Raw genomic sequence first — 20686 nt, 5'->3', positions numbered from 1 at the left:
CACTGCCTTTTTTTTTTTTTTTTTTGCCTTTAAAAAATTTATTTATTATTGAAATATATTTGACATAAAACATTGTATAACTTTAAGGTATAACATGTTGATTTGATACATTTATCAATTGAAATAAGATTGCCATTATAGTGATAATTAGCACTTCTGTCATGTCCACACTGCTTTTTATAACCTAAACTCACAAGTAACATACTATCACTTTTTAAAAAAAAGATTTATTTATTTGTTGGCTGTGTTGGGTCTTTGTCGCTGCACATGGGCTTTCTCTAGTTGCGGTGAGCAGGGGCTACTCTTTGTTGCGGTGCGCGGGCTTCTCATTGCGGTGGCTTCTCTTGTTGCGGAGCACGGGCTCTAGGCGCGTGGGCTTCAGTATTTGTGGTTTCCGGGCTCTAGAGCGCAGGCTCAGTAGTTGTGGCGCACGGGGGCTTTGTTGCTCCGCAGCATGTGGGATCTTCCCGGACCAGGGCTCAAACCCACGTCCCCCGCGTTGGCAGGTGGATTCTTAACCACTGCGCCACCAGGGAAGCCCTGACATACTATCACTTTTGCTGTATTCTCTTTCTTACACAGATCAACCTTGTATAATGTGGGAGGGGACTACACAAGGGTATGAAATACCAGGAGGTAGGGATTATTGGGGACCAGCTTGGAGGCTGGCTTCCCCAGACTGAGAGGGAGACCACAAAAAGTAAACCCAAGAAGTTGGAAAGCCCAGTGATCTTGGTTATTTATTTATTTATCTGCACCACACGGCTTGTGGGATCTTAGTTCCCCAACCAGGGATTGAACCCGGGCCCTTGGCAGTGAAAGCGTGGAGTCCTAACCACTGGACCACCAGGGAATTCCCGATCTTGGTCATTTAGAAGTGGGGGAGAAGAGACCTACACCCTTTAGGAGCCCCTCGGAATCTGCACATGGCAGAAGTGCAGTTAAATAATATACATTATGGGGGCAGGTCATCTGCCAAAGGTTAAATTTTATTCCATTTGTTCTTCTTTTCCATTTCAGAAAGATTTCACACCAAAAATGTTAAAACGTTTGGCGCTTTAAGGGAGTAAGCTTCCATTTGGAAAATGCACTCATTAAAAGAGCTCTTTACCTCTATTACTGGATAAATCTAGTACTACTGTAATTAGGCTCCATGAGGTGGGCCTACTGAAAGTGTTAAAAAGGAATAAGTGTTGGAAAGACCCTTAAAATATTTTACTAAAAGAGCTAGAAGGGTAGACGTATTTTAAAAAATATTTGCACCAGGTCTTAGTTGTGGCACGCAGGATCTTTGTTGCTGCGTGCGGGATCTTTAGTTGCGGCATGATTTTAGTTGTGGCATGCAGGCTCTTAGTTGTGGCATGCAGGATCTAGTTCCCTGACCAGGGATCGAACCTGGGCCCCCTGCATTGGGAGCGCAGAGTTGTAACCACTGGACCACCAGAGAAGTCACAGGTAGATGTATTTTAATGTGCACTAACCCTAGTGGCTTTTCCGTGTGTTGTTTAAGCTATTGCATATTCTAACTTACAAGGTTCTGTATTCATAGTTTGCCTACAATGAATATGTAGTTGTTCTTATTCTTCAGAATGAAATAAATCCTAAATCTACGTAATTTAGAAGCAGTATAACAACCGTTATATTTGTGTATGGATCAAACATATGTTCTCTCACAATGGCTGTAAAATAAGTGTTTTTAACCCTGTTGTACAGTGAGAAAACTGAGGTGAGACTAAGCTGCAGAACTACTCAGTGATCACGTAGGATTGAAATTTTCTTCTGGCTCTTAAATCCTGTGTTTTTCTAGTTCACTGAATTGTGTGCTTCCTAGAAAAGTGTCTCATACCTTTTAGGCTATTGCTTAATACATATTATTGCATAGCCTTGAATTAAAAATTAGGTTCTCTCTGTTTCAGATTTGTGTATTTCATTTTATATAAATCCTACCTTAAAAGAAAGGAAAAAAGAGAATACTGAACTCTAATTAATGAAATGTTTAGGGGTGAAGTGTACTGATGTCTGCAGCTTACACTGAAATACATAAAGAATGAGATGGGAATGGGTATGTGATAAATGTGAAAAAGTTAAAGTTTAAATCTAGGTGGTATTCACTGTACATGGTTTAATCTTCTGTATATTTGAAATTTTTCATAGTAAAATATGGGAGAAAATTAAATTGTAGAACCCACTGGGGGAAAATTGAATTGTCTCTAGTGCATTATTAATATTTGTTCTAAGTTGTACTTCCTGAGCAACTGCAGTAAGCACAGGGCTGTGGGATATGAAAAACAGACAACTAGGGACTGTCCTGCCCCAAGAGCTTCTGCTTATAAACAGAGACAAAGATTCTCCTTTCTAACTGGCCTCTTTTCTTTTTCAGGATTGTACATAAATTTCCGTCATCTTTATAAACAGCGCAGGCGGCGCTTTGGACAAAAAAAGAAAAAGATCCACTAAAAAGAGAGATTTAGATGACTTCTTGCCAGTTTGAGCCTAATCTATAATTCTTAGTTTTACCTTCTTGTACTGATGTAAAAGTTTTTTTAAAGTTAAATGATTATATTCTCAGTGAGGCTATCTTCCTTTTTCCCCAGTAACATTCCTGAATTTACTGTATTATCTTAGTGTAGTACTTGCATGACATGGATTACTGATACCTGATGACAGGTTCATTCCTGTGTATTCTGTTAATGACAGCAAAAGACTCAGCCCTACCCCCACCCACTCCATGTCCAGTCAGTCTGTTTCACACAGGCCAGAGATACTTCTTCAGTGCCCTGATGCTACCAGCTACTGGCCATTCTTATAGCTGGGAATTGTTCTTTTCAGCTATTGCTTGTGGAAAAAAAAAAAGCAAGACTACGTTGCTGTGTTGGAGGCTGTGAAAGTGACTCAGACAAGGACCTAATATATTCTGTACCCAAGGGGCTACTTGTTAAGTGGGTTGGCATTGATTTTTCTGGAAATCGAGTTTTACTCAGTCATTGATAAAACATTTCTGAGTCCGAGTAGGGCTGGAGGACACATATTACCTCTGAATCTCTCTAACAACATCTTAACCTGCGTGGGCACTGGAGAGTCCCAGGGTGATTTGAGAGAAACCAGTCAGAACCTTGGAACACCATGATCATTTACTTCATTCCTAGCTAAATCGGAACTATTTTCAACACGAAAGATGAAACATTAGTTAGAAAACAATGAGATTATAAGAGTTCCAAATGCAAATGGTGTTACAGGGATCAAAAGGGTCAAACTGGCCATGCAGCCTGTGGCAAACTGGAAACATCAGAGTAGGCCAAGTAAAAATACCTATGAAACTGTCTTAGGCTGTGCACAGACATAAAAAACTCAGTGTTCCTTCCCCTGCATTGACTGAGTCCATTTACTTGTGTCAGAGTGAGTTGGTGGAACTGTTTTTGAATAGGCCTCAAAAACACCTGCTTTTTATTTTGCTGTTGTTTCACCTGTCTGCAGTAGGACAGTGAAAACAAAGTGAGAACTTTGGCTGGAGAACCACCAGCTGAGCCTTTAACAATTCCCGGCAGGAAATCTACCAACAGAGGAACTGAAAAAAATCTAGACACTATGATTTGGCCATTGTCGAAAACATCAGTTTTCCCTAATACATTCCAAGTAAACCAAGTAATGTTTGTATATAAGAATTTGAGGTATGATGACTCTTTCTGTTCTGCCATTCCCATTGTTCCTGGGGGAAAGGGGACTCTGGGTTATGCTATTTCTCTGGGGCCAAGATGGAAACTTGGTTTGACCTAAGTAAAAACATCTGATTAGCATAGGCTGGTTGATATTTTTACAAGTTCATTGCACCGAAGGATATTTTGCATGTCTGCAACTTCTGTCAACATTTGTTTGTATTAATTTCTGGTGTTCTTTCAACTGACTTTCTATGTGTAATTGGGCAGATCAGCTTTACAGCAGATTATGCTGTATCTTTGTGGTAGAATCTTGTATTCTTAGTGACTGATTGTTATAAACCCCTTTATTGCTGTCTGAGAAAGCTAAAGATTGTGTATTTCTATTAAACATTTACAATTAAAATCTTAGTAACTTGTGTTTAAATATCATTTAGTCTAATGGTTTCCAAATTGTTAGTGATAAATTCCTTTGTTTAGACAAAATATTTTATAGGCATACCTCGCTTTATTGCACTTCACAGATACTTGCATTTTTTAGAAATTGAAGATCTGTGGCAACACTGTGTTGTCAGAGGATGGATAGCATTTTTTAGCAGTTAAATATTTTAAAATCAAGGTATATACATTTTATTTTAGAATGCTATTGCACATTTAGTAGACTACAGTATAGTGTAAACATAACATTTTTATATACTGGGAAACGAAGAAATTCGTGTGACTCACTTTAGTGAAATATTTGCTTCACTGCGGTGGCCTGGAGGCAAACCTGCAAAACCTCTGAGGTATGCCTATATAGCAATTCAGCATGTTAAATAAAACATGTTTGCTTGGGTTGAAGCAGCCATTCCTTAGGAGTTTTACAGAACAATCTGAAAAGCACTGATGATGTAAATAAAGCCTGGAGAGATTAGATGACTTGCCTGAGGTCATGAAGCTAGCTCATGAACTGGAAGCATAACTGACTACAGTGATATCAGAATCTACCTGGATGGAACCTGGCTTAGGCAGTGAAGCAGTGAGGCCTAACCAGTGTCAGAAACAAGGAAGTCAGTATGGAACCCAAGGAACCTTCAAGACTGATGAATCTATGCTACTTAGGAAGTTAAAATTATACTTAGGTTATAGGACAGAGCAAAAGGCAAAAAGACCCATTAAAAATTTCCCAGTGCAACCATTTTATAGGAAATCAAATATTTTATTTTCATTAAAAAAAATGTGAAGAAACAAGAATTTTATACATTTATGGTTGCTATCTAAAAGTTTGTATCTCAAGATATGCCAAAAGCACCTAAGGGTTACCACCGACCTTTTGCCCAAGTTCTAAGGAAATTCTGAAACTTAGTGATGTTGGGCTTGTACTTAGCAAGTCTCCTCTCCCAATCATAGGTACCTGAAAATGTCCCTGTGGTTGGGAGAGGAGAAGAGTAAAGGGCATTTCAGGAACAGAGAACCCAGGTTGTTAGGGTGCCCGAGGAAGGTGGAGAGGGCTCTACGCTTGTCAGTCCTTCAGGCTTCTCAGGAGAGGTGCCCATTGTGGGAGCAACAGTTGTCTTTCGGTTTTAAAGACTGAGCTCCAGAAAGCTAAGGTCAAAGCCCGAGCAGCTGCCCACCCTGCAGAACCCTTCTCAGAGTAGCAGAGTCAAACCTGCAAGTGGTGCTTCTGAGGCAGCCTTGGGAAGGTCTTTGGGTAGCTGCTGCAGAGGTGAACAGACCAGAAAAGTTTTTATCCTAAATTATTTTCACTTGAAAAAAGAATGAAGTCAGCTTCACATTCTTTCAGCGCTGCTCCCAGAGAAGTCTGTCTGCAAAGGTGTGATGTTGTGGTCATACCCGGCGTACTCAGAGGTGCCAGTACTGGCCAGCTTGAGTTGCTGGGCGGCGTGAGTCAGCTGGAATGCAGCATCGGGGTGAGCTGTGTCAGGCAGCAGCGTGCACTCCCTTTCTAGCATGTCAGCCACCCCTTTGAGCAGGTCCAGGAAACCAAAGGCCAAGGCAGCCTTTCGTAAACGGTTCAGCTCCTAAAACAAAAGACACCAATGTTCCTGAAATGTGTTCTCCTCATCACATACTTTGTAAGTGCTCAGCTTAGTATAAGTTCTCCTTGATTCCTAATCTTAAATGAGCATTTTTATATGAGAACAAGTGCTTGTACAGAGATGCCAATAACAAGAGAGTGTGATGACATGACTGGGAAGTGGTTCCTCTGCAGGTGATCAGAAAGCTAAGGGAGACACAGGTGACTGAAACTCAGGTCATCCTCACCACAGTTCATGAGCACTTAGGCCAAACATGGTGAGGTACTTTGTAGATTCTGCATAGAAATGACATCCTCCTGATCTGAGGTATCTCATTTAGCATTATACCCTCTAGGTCTCTCCACGTTCCTGCATGAGCACTTAGGCCAAACATGGTGAGATGCTTTGCATACATCATTTCATGTACTCATAACTCTATGGAGGATACTTTTCCTCCGTTATTCAGGTACAGAAAAGGCTTGCCCCAAACCTCAGAGGGCTCTTACCCTCCGGTTCCTCTGGCTGGAGCCTTAGACTGAATGACGATGAGCATGTCTGGAGGAGGCACTGGAGGAGTCAGTAGGTCTGACCCCAAAGATTACCACAAAAGGTTGAGTAGTGGATGGAAGCACAGAAATATGAAATGCCCCATCTATCACTTAGCAGTGTGATCTGGGCAAGTTGTGTAGCCTCTCTGGGTGTCAGTGGCACAAAATGAGGATAACCTCTTCCATGCCCACTGGAAGAGCTGACACAGCCATCTGGTAGAGGCCCTTTCCTGTAGGTTATATAAAACCAGAAAAGAGAAATGGGCTTTCTGACCACCTCTCTACTATCATCTGTTTACAACTGAAAAGTTCAGAAGGCCGAAGTACAAGTGTGCCACCCTGAATAGACAGCTCTGCAGGGAGACAGGGACTACAGCCAAGGAGTGGTCATCAAGGGCCTAGGGCTTCAGTTAGTGGGGGACATGGTGGGCTGGGCAGCTCTCTGGTTGAACTCTGATTGATTTCACCAGCTCGCTACATAATTAGAAGACATAAAGGTAATAAGATAACACCCAGACAAAGCACATATGTTCTCTGGAAGAGATGCTACCCTGGAGCTGGCTGTGTGTACCGTATTTTAAGATTCGCAAGCTAGGACACAATTGCCAATACAGCATACCTCACACTGCCACTTAACTTAATCTTAGCCAAACACCAGAAGGACAGGGGAGAAGCAAGGAGTGACCTTAAATGCCCCTCAACTCCACCCCATCCCTTGTAACTTCATTCCACCAATGGTTCTGCATTAGCTAGGTATGATTCTGGAGGGCCATCCTTTTGCAATTCGTAAACGTGCAATTTTAGAAGTCATTCCTGGAAGCAGATCCTCTGGTACAGTAAGAATGTTCTGAGCAATCACCATCCCTGGAAGTCACATACAATGGTTGCCTGGAGTCAGACTGGATACCCATATGGGAGCAGTGAGGAGGTTTAAGGGCTGTGACCCACAGGTCCTTGCAGCTCCTTCCCTCAGCCATTCACAACAGCACCAACGCAGAGAAGACCCGCTGCACAGAACCAGGCCATTTAAACACTTCTGATTCCTGGATTTTAGGGCAGCAACAGACTTTCACTTCTACTGACTTTACTGATGAAAAAACGAAGGCACAAACAAACCATACATTTCTAATCCCTGTCCATGTTCAACGTTACCCTACACTACTGTGAACTGTTTATTTCTGGCACACATCCCAGGGCCCGCCCTCATTCCCTATAAGTCTGACAGTCTTACCTTATAGAATGTCTGTGTTTTTTCAGGTAGTTTCCTTGCATTTCTTAAAATCTTCTGTACATCTGTCTATCGAGGGTAAAAAGAATTCAACATTAGAATTCTGTGGTAAAAAGGGAAAGAATACAAAAGGACGGCTTTAAATTAAAAAAATGAAAATGAGAAAAGAGTTACAATGTCAAGATGAGGATCCCTTCTGAGTTAATGTCATTGTTCAACATTAGTAAAGCATCTCCCTCCTTCAAAAGGCTTGATGATAATAAATCCCTTGGTGATAATAATGAACTTGTCACAAAAACACCCCCAGTAAACCCATACATCTATGGCCGCTGCTTTTTGACAAGGGTACCAAGACCATCCAATGGGGGAAAGAACAGTCTCTTTAACAAATGGTGCTTGGATAACTGGATAGCCACCCGCAAAAAAATGAAGTTGGACTCTTACTTCATACCATATACAAAAAATGGACTCAAAATGGATCAGAGGCCTAAACGTAAGAGCTAAAACTATAAAACTCTTTTCATGACAACAGCAGAGCAACAAAACAAAAAATAAATTTGGCAAATGTTCATAGCAGCATTATTCATAATAGCCAAAAGGTGGAAATAATTCAAAAGTTCACCAACCGAATGAATGGATAAACAAAACGTGGTTTATTTATACAATGGACTATTACTCAGCCATCAAAAGGAAAGAAGTACTGACACATGCTACAACGTGAATGAACGTTGAAAACATTATGCTAACTGAAAGAAGTCAAACACAAAAGGCCACGTATAATATGATGCAGTTTATATGAAATATCCAGAACAGGCAAATCCTTATAGACAGAAAGCAGACTAGTGGCTGACAAGAGCTGGGGGAGAGTGACTTGTTTAGTGGGCATAGGATTTCCTTTTGGGGTGATGAAAATGTTTTGGAACTAGATAGTGGTGATGGCTGTGATTGTACTAAATGCCACTGAATTGTAACTTTAAAATATTTGAAATGGTAAATTTTGTTATGTGCACCTCACCATAATGAAACAATACACCCAGATCAAAACAAAATTTAAAAAATAATTTTAGAAAAATTCAGCTCTCTTTCTGACAGGGAAGTGTTGGGGTCAGTGGTGGCAAGAAAGAAGGAGAACTTGAATTTCCAACAAAGGGAAGAGGCCCCTTAGCCACGGCAGGATGTGTCCAGTCTCCCTGAAAAGGGGGCTGGAAGAGACTATGCCGTCAACAGAAGTTACTTCTGTGGTCAGGTGGCCTGACTGCCTCTTCTCATTTGGCTTAGGTTGGACTCGTGGAAGAACAAAGGAAAAAAAAAAAAAAGGCACTCAAATGATAAAAAAGTGATTTTTAAAAATAGGTATAACACTGCTATATTTAAAGTGGCCAACGAACGAGGACCTACTGTATAGCACAGGGAACTCTCCTCAATGTTATGTGGCAGCCTGGATGGGAGGGGAGTTTTGGGGGAGAACAGATACATGTATATGTACGGCTGAGTCCCTTTGCTGTGCACCTGAAACTAGCACAACATTGTTAATCAGCTATACTCCAATATAAAATAAAGAGTTAAAAAAAATAGGTATAAATGACTAATGGGACAAGAAAGTCACTGAGTATGTTGACTAAAAGCAGCACACCTTGATAACAAGATAATCTTAGCCTCCCATGAAAGTGTCTCTGTGGCATTATAGGATAATGCTTTGGCTTACCCTGTGGGGATGGAAGAAATAACCACATGAAGATTTTTACATCTTTCTCAAAATTATTATTAAAGATAACACCCATAATGTTATTCAATGACTCACCATGTCAAAACTTTTACATTAAAATTTAATGCCAGAAGAATGTGTCTCTCTAGAAGAACTGACATGCTTCCTTTTATCAGACAAGAAGAACCATATAAACAACATGTTTCTTTTTTGACCTTGGTAGCAGGAAGCCCAGAGCCAAATTGCTCAAATACAATTATCATTTTGCCTTGGCTTCCTGAAACAATTGTCTCTCCTCTTCCTCTACGTTTCATATTGCTCTAAATTTTGTAAAAAATGATCCTGCTACCTACGTGTTTTACTGTAGGCCACTTCAAATCCTTTTTGGAAATAATGACAAACATTAGAAGTAAATTAATTACTAAGTATCGAAGGAAAAGAAAATCAAATCAAATGTCCGCCTGCCCGCCAGAATCCCTCCTCCTGTCCCCAGTGGAGAGCAACGTGAATGGTAATGTTACCTGCAGGCCACTGGGTTTGATCCACACGGTCACATTCTGGGCATAACTGCGTTTGTTTTTGGGCTGCAGGGGGAATGGGCTCTTATTATCATCCTCACCATAAGGGTTTTCTTTAGCATCTTAAAAGAAAAAGACATTCTTGAAATGACATCTGGCAAAACACAATCAATTACATTTCCAATTAGGCTAGAAGCTCTTTGAATCATTCAATCTCCTATATCCTGTTACTTCCCTAATTAAGAAAATCCATTAACTTCAGTCAGGTTGGGGAACCTGTTCTCAATACTGATGTCGGACACTAAACAATCAACTGAGACCCATACAAGTGAAAAACAGCTTAATGTTTTTAAAGAAACAAGCTTCACTTATCTGCTTTATAAATTAAGGTCAGAGAGGATAAAAATGTTGTACATACAATAATACTAAAGTATATATAAAAATATATGTATATATACATACTGCAATTCTATATAGCCTAGCCCAGCACTCTCCAACAGAACTTTCTGTGATGAGGAATGGTAGCCATAGCCCATGTGACCACTGAACCCTTGACACATGGCTAGTGTAACAGAGGAACTGAATTTTATTTAATTAAATTTAAAGAGCCTCTGCGGTGAGTGGCTACTGGATTAGACAACATAGGTCTAGGCACTGCGAAAATTTAAAAGTAAAATTACGTATAGCCAAATTATGGAAAAGAGCAAGGGAAAGGACTTCCCTAGTGGTCCAATGGTTAAGAATCCGCCCGCCAATGCAGGGGACACGGGTTCGAGCTCTGGTCCGGGAAGATCCCACATGCTGCAGGGCAACTAAGCCTGTGCACCACAACTACTGAGCCTGCACTCTAGAGCCCACGAGCCACAACTACTGAGGCCTGCGTGCCACAACTACCGAAGCCCATGCGCCTAGAGCCTGTCCTCAACAAGAGAAGCCACGGCAAGGAGAAGCCCACACCACAACGAAGAGTGGCCCCTGCTTGCGCACGGGGTCTACTATATATAAAATAGTTTCTTACAAAATAAGACCAAACAAACGAAAACTGAAAACCAACTTAAAAAAACCAACAACATTAACAAAAAGCAAGCAGGACAGAGATGGGCTTAAGGCCCAGGGTTGGCCTCTGGTGCCGCCCTGAGTCTGTGGGTGGGTACAAGCTGGGGCGGCCGAGGTGCTCAGTCGCCCTTCTGCTTGGGGGCCTGCACAGCAATGAAAGCCCGCGCGCAGCAATGTCTTAGACCCTGCACAGCCAAAAAAAAAAGAGCAAGGGAAGAAATACCTTTTTGGTGAAACATACCTCATCTTATGGGTTACTAGTTTATTGCTTCCAAGGATTTAAAGCCATGTTGGTTTTATAGTCATGTGGATAAACAAGGGTTTTTGTTTTTCTACCTATTTCCTAAGTCACTGAAACTCTGTCACAAACTTACAAAGCATACTTGTATCTACTGGCTTATTTTATCCTTATTATCATTTGGGGTAGACAAAGAAGGAATCATTTTCCCAACAAGTCTGGGGAGCTTAAATCCCTTGCTCAAATGTTCATGTTGAAAACTGGAATTAGCCCAGTTTCTCTAACTGACCCATAAGCCCTCTAACCCCAATCTTGTCATTAATTTAGATGCCTTATACTGGCCCCATACTATCTCTGTCAGTCCCCTCTCCTCCTACCCACTCCAAAAAGTAGTGGCTCAGCTTTCCAGACATTTCCACAAATACTTGTTAATACATAAACCTTTCTAGTCAGGCCAAGATCCCAACAGTTGTTTCCCATGCCACATGCTTATTTCCAACTTCCCTGCCACTGTTCCTTGTTATCCCCCTGTCTGGAATGTTCTCCTTTCCTCATTTATTTATTCCCTCCCTCACGTACTCATTCATCATCTATAGTAAGACCTCATTATGCAGCAAGCACTGTGCTAGGAAGTGTGGCTAGAGAAGGTATTGTTCGGGCCTCAAGGAACTTACAGAATTTATTAAATGTAATTTATTAAATTACAACTATGTGCAAAATACTTTACACATACAACTTCTCTCCTTACAGCAACCCTAGAGGGTAGATATTATTAGTCTCATTACAGATGAGGAAACTGAGGCTCAGATTTCACAGGGACTCAGCTGGGCCTGGTTTCGAAGATAACACTTCCCCTACTCAACACTGCTGTTCCTCACCTTTCCAAAGTTACTTAAATTCTAGGTCCAGATCCTATCCTACTTTCTCCATGGAGTTGTCCCATATTTTTCTGGTAGACAGTGATTTCTCTAGTCCCTTTTATCCTACAGCACTCAGTGTCAGTAACAAACATTTCAACGTCTAATCGTAGCCTATCTTGTACTGTCTCTAACTGTTTGGAGCCATTATATGTGGTAACCAGGTTAGCAGACATTTATGAAAAAAGAACAAGAGATCTTAGAAATAATAAATATGATAGCAGAAATTTTTAAAAAATCAGTTGCAAGATAAAGTTGAAGATTATTTTACAGAACGTACAACAAAAAATTTTAAAAATGAAAAAAATGGGTAGGGGATGATAAGAAAATTACACACACACACACACACACACACACACACACAAATCATAAACATATGTTCTAGAGAGGGAGAACAGAGAATACAAACAGGGGAGAAATCAAAGACATATTCGTGTTCCCAGGAATGAAGAACATGAATTCCTAGATGAAAGGGCCCACTGAGTCCCCAGCACAATGAGTGAAGAGACCAAAAACTAGGTACATGATTCTGAAAATCTTGAATGCTAGGGACACTAAAAGAGCCTCAAGGTGTGCAGAGGAAACAGAGATCAATGTCAAAGCCCTGGCAGTCAGCATGGCACTAGACTCTCAGTAGTGACACTGGAAGCCAGAAGAGACAATAGAGTGATGCTTCAAAACTCTAAAGGAAAATGATTCCCAACCTAGAACTCAATATCCAACCACACTATCAATCAGGTGTAAGGGATGAAATACAGACACTTCCACATATGCAAGATTTCAAATGTTCACTTCCCATGTACCCTTTTCTCAGGAGGATGCGTGAAACAGGAGAGCCACGGAAGAGCTATGAAAGGAAGACTCGGGATGACAACTATGCAACCAGCCTAGAGAACCACCAGTCCATTCATGAAACAAGAGGGAGGGAGGGCTTCCCTGGTGGCGCAGTGGTTGAGAGTCCGCCTGCCGATGCAGGGGACACGGGTTCGTGCCCCGGTCCGGGAAGATCCCACATGCCGCGGAGCGGCTGGGCCCATGAGCCATGGCCACTGAGCCATGGCCGCTGAGCCTGCGCGTCCGGAGCCTGTGCTCCGCAACGGGAGAGGCCACAGCAGTGAGAGGCCCGCGTACCACAAAAAAAAAAAAAAAAAAAAAAAAAAAGGGGGGGGGGGGGAACCCCAAAAAAAAAAAAAAAAAAAAAAAAAAAAAAAGAGGGAGGGAGATGACTCCAAGCAAAAAAAAGAAAGAAACTGACAAAAAAATACGTAAACGATGTATTTTACTTACGGAGGCATTAGTGATAGGTACACAGAAAACAGCAAAGGAAAACAAGAAAAAAGAAGAGAGAAGTAGAGAAAGGCTGCGAGAGAGCCCAGAGTGAGGGCTGCGCTCATCTGCTGCTGGCTCCCCTACAGCCAGGCTGCCCAGCTCTTTCCCGCATCCTCTGAGGAACATCAGTGCCTTTCCAAGAGAGCTTTCCTTTTAATTAAAGTTATAATACATTTATCTTACCTGCTAGAAAAAAGAAATGTCTAATTAAAAAAAAAAGTAGTATCTGGAGTAGGCCACGAAGAGCCGCAAAACAAAGGAAATGTGATGTGGTAGGCCACACAGCTTAGTAGTAAATAATACTGACTTCACTTAGCAAGGACGGAATACTGATTTACCCAAAAAGAACGCTATAACCACACTGCAAGGATTGAGGAAGGGAAAAATGTGCTTCTTGGGTGGATGAGTGGGGAGGGATGGTAGCGGTAAGAGAGCTTACTAGTTTTCCTTAAAAAGGCAAAATAAATGACCTTTAAAAGAAAAAAAAGGTCAAGAAATAGCTGTATACTTATATTATTTAGAAATGTAAGTAAACATCAAAAGAAACAATTAAAATTTGAAAATGGTTGTCTCTAGGAACAGAATTAGGAGAAGGGATAAGTATAAACAGTACTATTTTGCAAGCTTTCCTTTGATTAAAAAACATAATTAAAACAGCAGGGTTTCCCTGGTAGCGCAGTGGTTGGGAGTCCGCCTGCCAATGCAGGGGACATGGTTTGGAGCCCTGGTCTGGGAAGATCCCATATGTGGTGGACCAACTAAGCCTGTGCACCACAACTACTAAGCCTGCATTCTAGAGCCCACGAGCCACAACTACTGAGTCTGCATGCCACAACTACTGAAGCCTGCGTGCCTAGAGCCCGTGTTCCGCAACAAGAGAAGCCACCACAATGAGAAGCCCACACACTGCAATGAAGAGTAGCCCCTGCTCGCCACAACTAGAGAAAGTCCACGTGCAGCAACGAAGACCCAATGCAGCCAAAAAAAACCAAACAAACAGCAGGATCCACCATTAAAATGTGCCTACTCTGCGTCAGGTAGCCAATACACATTCCCTCAATAAATTCTCCAACAACCCTCTAAGATAGGTTTTATTATCACTTATTACTTGTTACCATAATGACAATCCCAATTCCCTAGGACAGTTGTGAGAATTAAATGAGATGATACATTTCATTTTGTCTAGCACAGTGCCCGGCACAAAGTTAAATTCAAGAGATGTTAGCTCTTATTATCCTCAGGGAAAAGAACAGATAGCGGGAGGAAAAAACAACATGAATACAGGGCTGAGTAAAGAGCAGTTCCATCTGACTTAAGAACATGCGTTAGGACTTCCCTGGTGGCGCAGTGGTTAAGAATCTGCCTGCCAATGCAGGGGACATGGGTTCGATCCCTGGTCTGGGAAGATCCCACATGCCATGGAGCAACTAAACCTGTGCGCCACAACTACTGAGCCTGCACTCTAGAGCCCGCGAGCCACAAATACTGAGCCCATATGACACAACTACTGAAGCCCGTGCACCTACAGCCTGTGCTCCACAACAAGAGAAGCCACCGCAATGAGAAGCCCGTGCACCGCAACGAAGAGTGGCCCCCACTCGCTGCAACTGGAGACAGCCCGCACAGCAACGAAGACCAAACACAGCCAAAAATAAATGAATAAATAAATAAATTAAAAAAAAAAAAAGAATACGCGTTAACCAGCCGAGCATTGCTAGGTTGGCAGCCAGATCAGAAAGGCATGTGAATGTTACTACCTTAGATTATGGACAGGCAGCTGTGGTGAAAACTCTCACAATAGTCTAGGTTAGGGGTGAGCAAGCTTTTTTTGCAAAGGATCAGACAGCAATATTTTAGGCTTTGTGGGTTATACGGTCTCTGTTGTAAGTACTCAATTCTGCCATTGAAGCAGGAAAGCAGCCATAGATCATATATAAATACATGAGTGTGACTGTGTAATAAAACTGCACAATAAAATTATAGTTACAAAATAAGCGGTGGGCTAGTTTGACCTGCAGGCCCTAGTTAGCTGACCTCTGATCTAAGTGAAAGGTAAAAAAAGCCAGAACAAGGCAAGAGCCATGAGAATGAAAAGACAGAATGAACGTAGAAATGCTGTAGAAAGAACAGGTAAAAGAGGTGAAGAATCTCTTTCAACAGACACATACACAGACACACACAGACACACAGACACACACAGACACACAGACACACACAGACAGACACACACACACACACACACACACACACACACACACACACACACACACACACACACACACACCCAGGTTCTCCTCCAATTACTGTCCTAATTCTGTCCTCTTGTGGTCAAACTTGGCATTTCCATTTCCTCATCTCTAACTCATTCCTCAACCTGTCTCCTGGCTAATCATCTGCTGAAACTCTTACAAAGCCACCAAGAACCTCCTATCTGTTAAGATCAAATGACTGTTTTTTTTTTTTTTCTTTAAATGTGATTTTAAAAATATTTATTTATTTTATTTTTGGCTGTGTTGGGTCTTTGTGGCTGCGCGCAGGCTTTCTCTAGTTGCGGCGAGCCGGGGCTACTCTTCATTGCGGTGCGTGGGCTTCTCATTGCAGTGGCTTCTCCTGTTGTAGAGCACGGGCTCTAGGCGTGTGGGCTTAGTTGCTCCGCAGCATGTGGGATCTTCCAGGACCAGGGCTTGAACCCATGTCCCCTGAATTGGCCGGGGGATTCTTAACCACTGCACCACCAGGGAAGTCCCAAGATCAAATGACTCTTGATTCATAGTGTCTTCTTCTTTCCTCTTGGTTTCTATTCCTTTCTAAAACTCTTTAATCATTTAAAACACTCATTCTACAGGCTCTTTCAGATTAAGTCCTCAAGGTGCTATTCCTCCTACTGGTCTTTCTTAAAAGAAGAGAAAATCCTCACATGATTTTAAAACTTTTTTTCGAATCATGAACTCATTTCCAGTGGGGACTGTTTTTTCTGCAGCACTCTTTTTGCCCTGGTTGCAGAGGAATTCCTACACAGCCATTTATATTAGCTTCTGGAGGATGCACCATGGATTTCATTGCTTCAGGACCAGTTTTTGCACTGTTTGGTTTGGGAATGGGTCATGTCGATCCACATGGTGCAGGACTTGGGCTTCAATTTCTCATAGCAGACTTTTATGTTTCTTTATATGCAGAAAAGTAGGTAGAAACAATGGGTAGAATTTTTCTTATCATCCTCTCACTGAGAGGGTAGACCTTCCATACTCCCAGCTTTACTCAGAGATTTCAGCTCTTTGTCTTTTCTCCTGTTCCTGTGTGAACTTCAAAAGCCCAGCCCCTGGATCCTAGCTCAAGAGTTGGCAAACTATGGCTGGCTGCCTGTTTAAGAATTAAGAATTTAAAAAATATTTTTAAAAGGTTTATGATTGTGCTACAATGGCAGTGTAGTGGTTATGACAAAACCCATAATGGCCTGTAAAATGTAAAATATTTATTATATGGCCCTTTACTGAAAAAGTTTGCTGACCCTTGGCCTAGCTTCTACGGCCTATATTCCATCAAAATCTTCTTTAGGCTTCAATGGCAAAAGACATCCTTCAGACCTTAACTGACATGTATGCATATGTGTATAAGACATTGTAGGCTGTGTCTCATATGTGCTCATGAGACACTGTACTTCTTTCTTGAATCCCTTTATTCTCTTGGCGTCTGTGACATCCCTTTCTTCTACTTTTTCTCTTTCATCTGCCTCTTCTCATTTTCCTTTACTGGTGCCAATTCCACTGCTGCTAGTAGTTGGTCCTTTTTAGGAGTCTGGTCCTTGGCTCTCTTTTTTCCTTAACGTATATACTTTCCTGAGGCTATGGCTTCTTACAGTGCGGTTATTGACCTGGATTGTAATCGCTTGGGTAATATTAAAACTGCAGGGACTTCGCTGGTGGCGCAGTGGTTAAGAATCTGCCTTCCAATGCAGGGGACATGAGTTTGAGCCCTGGTCAGGGAAGATCCCACATGCCACGGAGCAACTAAGCCCGTGCACCACAACTACTGAGCCTGTGCTCTAGAGCCTGGATGCCACAACTACTGAAGCCCGCGTGCCTAGAGCCCGTGCTCCGCAACAAGAGAAGCCACCGCAATGAGAAGCCCGTGCACCGCCACGAAGAGTAGCCCCCGCTCGTGACAACCAGAGGAAGCCCGCACACAGCAACGAAGACCCAGCGTAGCCAAAAGTAAATAAATAAATTTATAAAAAAAAGAAAAAACCCCTGAAAGTTCCTGGCTTGAATCCAGACCAAATGAGTCAGAATCTCGGTAGGTAGGGCCCAGGAAACAGAATTTCTTTTTTAAATATTTATTTTTATTTATTTTTGGTTGCATGGGGTCTTAGTTGCGGCACGTGGGATCTTCATTGAAGCATGCAGGCTCCCTTGTTGCGGCACGCAGGCTTCTCTCTAGTTGTGGTGTGCGGGGTTTCTCTTCTCTAGTTATGGCGCACAGGCTCCAAGGCGTGAGGGCTCTGGAGTTTGCGGCACGCAGGCTCTCTAGTTGAGGTGCGTGAGCTCAGCAGTTGTGGTGCACGGTCCCAGGTGCCCCGTGGCATGTGGGATCCTAGTTCCCTGACCAGGGATCAAATCTATGTCCCCTGCATTGTAAGGCAGATTCTTTACCACTGGACCACCAGGGAAGTCCCAGGAAACAGAATTTTTAAACAAGTTCTCCAGTTTCACTTTTGTATACCAAAACTCAAATTTGTGAACTATTTTAACTATCAGCATTATGCTTATAACTAAAAATATTTTCAACTTTGCCCTCTCTCCTGAACTCCAGATTCCCACAGGAATTGTTTATAGGCACCTCCACCTAAATCTCACAGGCATAAACTTAACATGCACAAAAGATGTTCTTCCCAAATCTACTCTTCTTCCTCTGTTCTGTTTCAATTAATAGTACCACCTTTTTATACCCCAATAAAGATGTTTAAAAAAAAAAAAAATAGTACCACCTTTCACCCGATAGCTCCGGTCAGAAACCTGGGATCATTCTCAACTCTTCTCTTTCCTCTATTCTCATATCTAAATACTGTTGTTTCTACCTCCTAAATACCTTTTGCATGGATCCCATCGTCTCTATCGCCAGCCACTGCCCCTGTTCTGCCTTTCATCTTCACAACTCCAGGACTGTCACAGGAGACTTCTAACTACAAGATGCCCTTACCTTTTCAAATCCACACTCCACAGAGTTCTTTTTCTAAATGCAAAATTTATGATCTTTCACTTGGATTTCAGCCATACTGCACAATTCCAGGGGGTACCAGTACCTAGAATACAAAGTCATCTAACTGGTATCTCCACTGTTCTCATTACAGCCAGAAGGATCTGATCATATTACTCCCTTCAGTGGCTTCCCAGCATCTGCAGAATAAAGTCTCAGCTCTTCACATTTCAGATGAGGCCTGCCCTGCTGTACCACTGCCAATCTCTAACCTACCATCTGGCCTTCCCACCCCTCCCTTACACTTTGTGCTCCATTTGGGCAGGATGCCCTTTCTGCCTTCACTAGCTCAGCAAATTCCTCTTTTTCTTCAAAACTCAGCTAGGGTGTCTCTTCTCTGTGCAGATTTTCCTGAGTCCTCTAGGCAGAGCTGACCACCCCCTCCTTCAGGCCAACTCTGATCTTGTGCCAGCTCATGTTTATTACGTCACTCTCCGCTGGACTTTGAGTAACTCCTGCTAACTCTTTTAGCCCCCACACCTGGCACAGAATAGGTTGCATGGTACATGTTCCTAAAATTTAAATGGGCCCAAATAAGTCAAGGGTGACACTACAGCTGGAGCCTGAGTACCTAGGAGTACAAAGGCCTCAATCAGAGGGAGTAGGAAAATCAGAAGAAACAGTTCGTGGGGGAAGTGGGGAGAGACAATAGTTTCTGCAATAAACGTGCTAAGCTTAGGACTGTGACAGAATATCCAGGTGGAGAGGTCCAAGGGGGAACTGGAAATATAATATGCAAGTTCCAGGGAGAGATCAAGCAGCACCAGAGTCAGAGATTTTTGGGACTCTGAAGCTATAACAGCTGATGAAATAACCAAGAGAGAATAATAACCCAAGAAAAGGCAAAGAACAACACCTTGGGAATCACGAGGCAAGAGGAAGAAAAGACAAGATGACAAGAAAGAAAAGTTGCCAAGGAAAAAGATAAGTCCTAGGTGAATGCAATGTCAGGAAAGCTAAGGGAAAATAGTTTCAAGAAGGAATGGGATTAAATTATCTATGAATGACTAGGGGTACCTGGGTTGAAAATAGTACACTAAAGAAAAAAGTTTATGGAGAATAGCTTTTCACTCCAAGCATTTAGAGCACTTATTTTTACTTGAAGCAACCTAAATATTTGTTTCCCCTGAGCTGTAAAATTAAAAGTGCAAACATCAAACTCTCTTGGGGTTCTCCATGTACATATCCAGCGTCAGAAACCACAGGGCACTCATAAGGGAAATCACGCAGCTCTCTGACTGCACAGACAGAGCCATTCTGAACAGCAGAGAGAAAACAAAGTCAGGATAAATAAAATCTAATCTGGGTTATACCTGAAATAGGACCCAACTGTGCCATTTTCCCTAGCCATGGGAGAGGTTCTGGGCCAGGCTCAAAGAGAGACATCATGAGGTTTGATTTCTTCTTGCTGTCAGCTTGGGAGTAGAGCATTCCGTGCCATTCAGGACTAGATGGAGAGAAGATGGAAGATCAGAAGAACATCAAGCCTGGGACTGTCAAGTTAAATAACTCTAGCCTGTGTTTTTCTCTTGAGAGACATGGTTTTCAGCTTTGAAATTAGGTGCATTACTTTTACTAAAGTCAAATCCTAAACCTAAAAATGCATAATGATGTCCCCTAATATTACCATTCCTTGGGGACAGGTATTATTATTCAATTATGTAGATATGGAAATCAAAAGCAGTCTTAAAAGAGGAAAAAAAAAATCACAAGGGCAGCAAGTAGCTGCAGGGGTGGTGACAAGTAAGGACTGAGACCTATAGGTTTTTTCAGCCACCTCCGAATCATTCACAGCAGTACCACAGAGAGAAGCCCTTCTAACAAAGGGCACAAAGCCATTACCCAGCTCTGCTCCCACTTCTCAAAGGGCCCCAGGTGATTCTCCTACTCAGAGACAGTACAAGTAGCCTGAGTACCAAGAAATATAGCAAACTGATACCTAATAAGAATTGCATTTTTCTTTCCGGATCAGCTAATTTTAACTCAAGCAGAAAAGGAGCCATGCTTCCTCTGAGCATTCCTAACCTCCTGATTTTCTCTACCAGTCAATCCCAGGTGATGGCCAGAAGATGACCTCTTCTTCTCTGACAACAGGTATTATAGAAAGGGAAGCAGAGAGTTTTGCAGATTTTGAGACTACAGCGAAAAGTGAAAGCTAGAAGGGCTTTCCTCATAGGGAAGGAATACAGCAGAGTGGTTACGAGCATGGGCTATGGAGTCACA

The 20686-nt window shown here is 42.2% G+C and overlaps 2 protein-coding genes across 7 annotated transcripts in view; one reads left to right on the top strand and one right to left on the bottom strand.

Moving 5' to 3' along the window:
- Window positions 1-4064, top strand: part of HACD3 (3-hydroxyacyl-CoA dehydratase 3) — a 32893-nt gene extending 28829 nt beyond the window's left edge. Inside the window, exon 11 of the mRNA XM_024735278.1 lies at window positions 2381-4064. Coding sequence (XP_024591046.1) covers window positions 2381-2457 — 77 coding nt within the window. The 3' untranslated portion in view covers window positions 2458-4064. The remainder of the gene's footprint in view (window positions 1-2380) is intronic.
- Window positions 4065-4830: 766 nt separating this feature from the next.
- The window catches only part of INTS14 (integrator complex subunit 14), a 35748-nt gene continuing 19892 nt past the window's right edge, over window positions 4831-20686 (bottom strand). For 4 of the 6 annotated variants that reach the window (XM_024735286.1, XM_024735289.1, XM_024735287.1 and 1 more), the window contains 4 exons: window positions 19777-19910; window positions 9674-9792; window positions 7451-7516; window positions 4837-5674 (listed from right to left, as the gene is read on the bottom strand). In XM_024735286.1, the coding sequence (XP_024591054.1) occupies window positions 5423-5674; window positions 7451-7516; window positions 9674-9792; window positions 19777-19910 (571 nt within the window). In that variant the 3' untranslated portion in view covers window positions 4837-5422. Of the gene's footprint in view, window positions 5675-7450; window positions 7517-9673; window positions 9793-19776; window positions 19911-20686 lie in introns of all 6 variants that reach the window. The other 2 variants (XM_024735284.1, XM_024735285.1) reach the window with 1 other exon arrangement.

Source organism: Neophocaena asiaeorientalis, unplaced genomic scaffold (assembly GCF_003031525.2).
Source record: "Neophocaena asiaeorientalis asiaeorientalis breed wild unplaced genomic scaffold, Neophocaena_asiaeorientalis_V1.1 scaffold264, whole genome shotgun sequence".
In the NCBI taxonomy this organism is placed as follows: domain Eukaryota; kingdom Metazoa; phylum Chordata; class Mammalia; order Artiodactyla; family Phocoenidae; genus Neophocaena; species Neophocaena asiaeorientalis.
The sequence above is the reverse complement of the archived record's forward strand: the minus strand, read 5'-3'. Positions and strand labels throughout refer to the sequence as shown.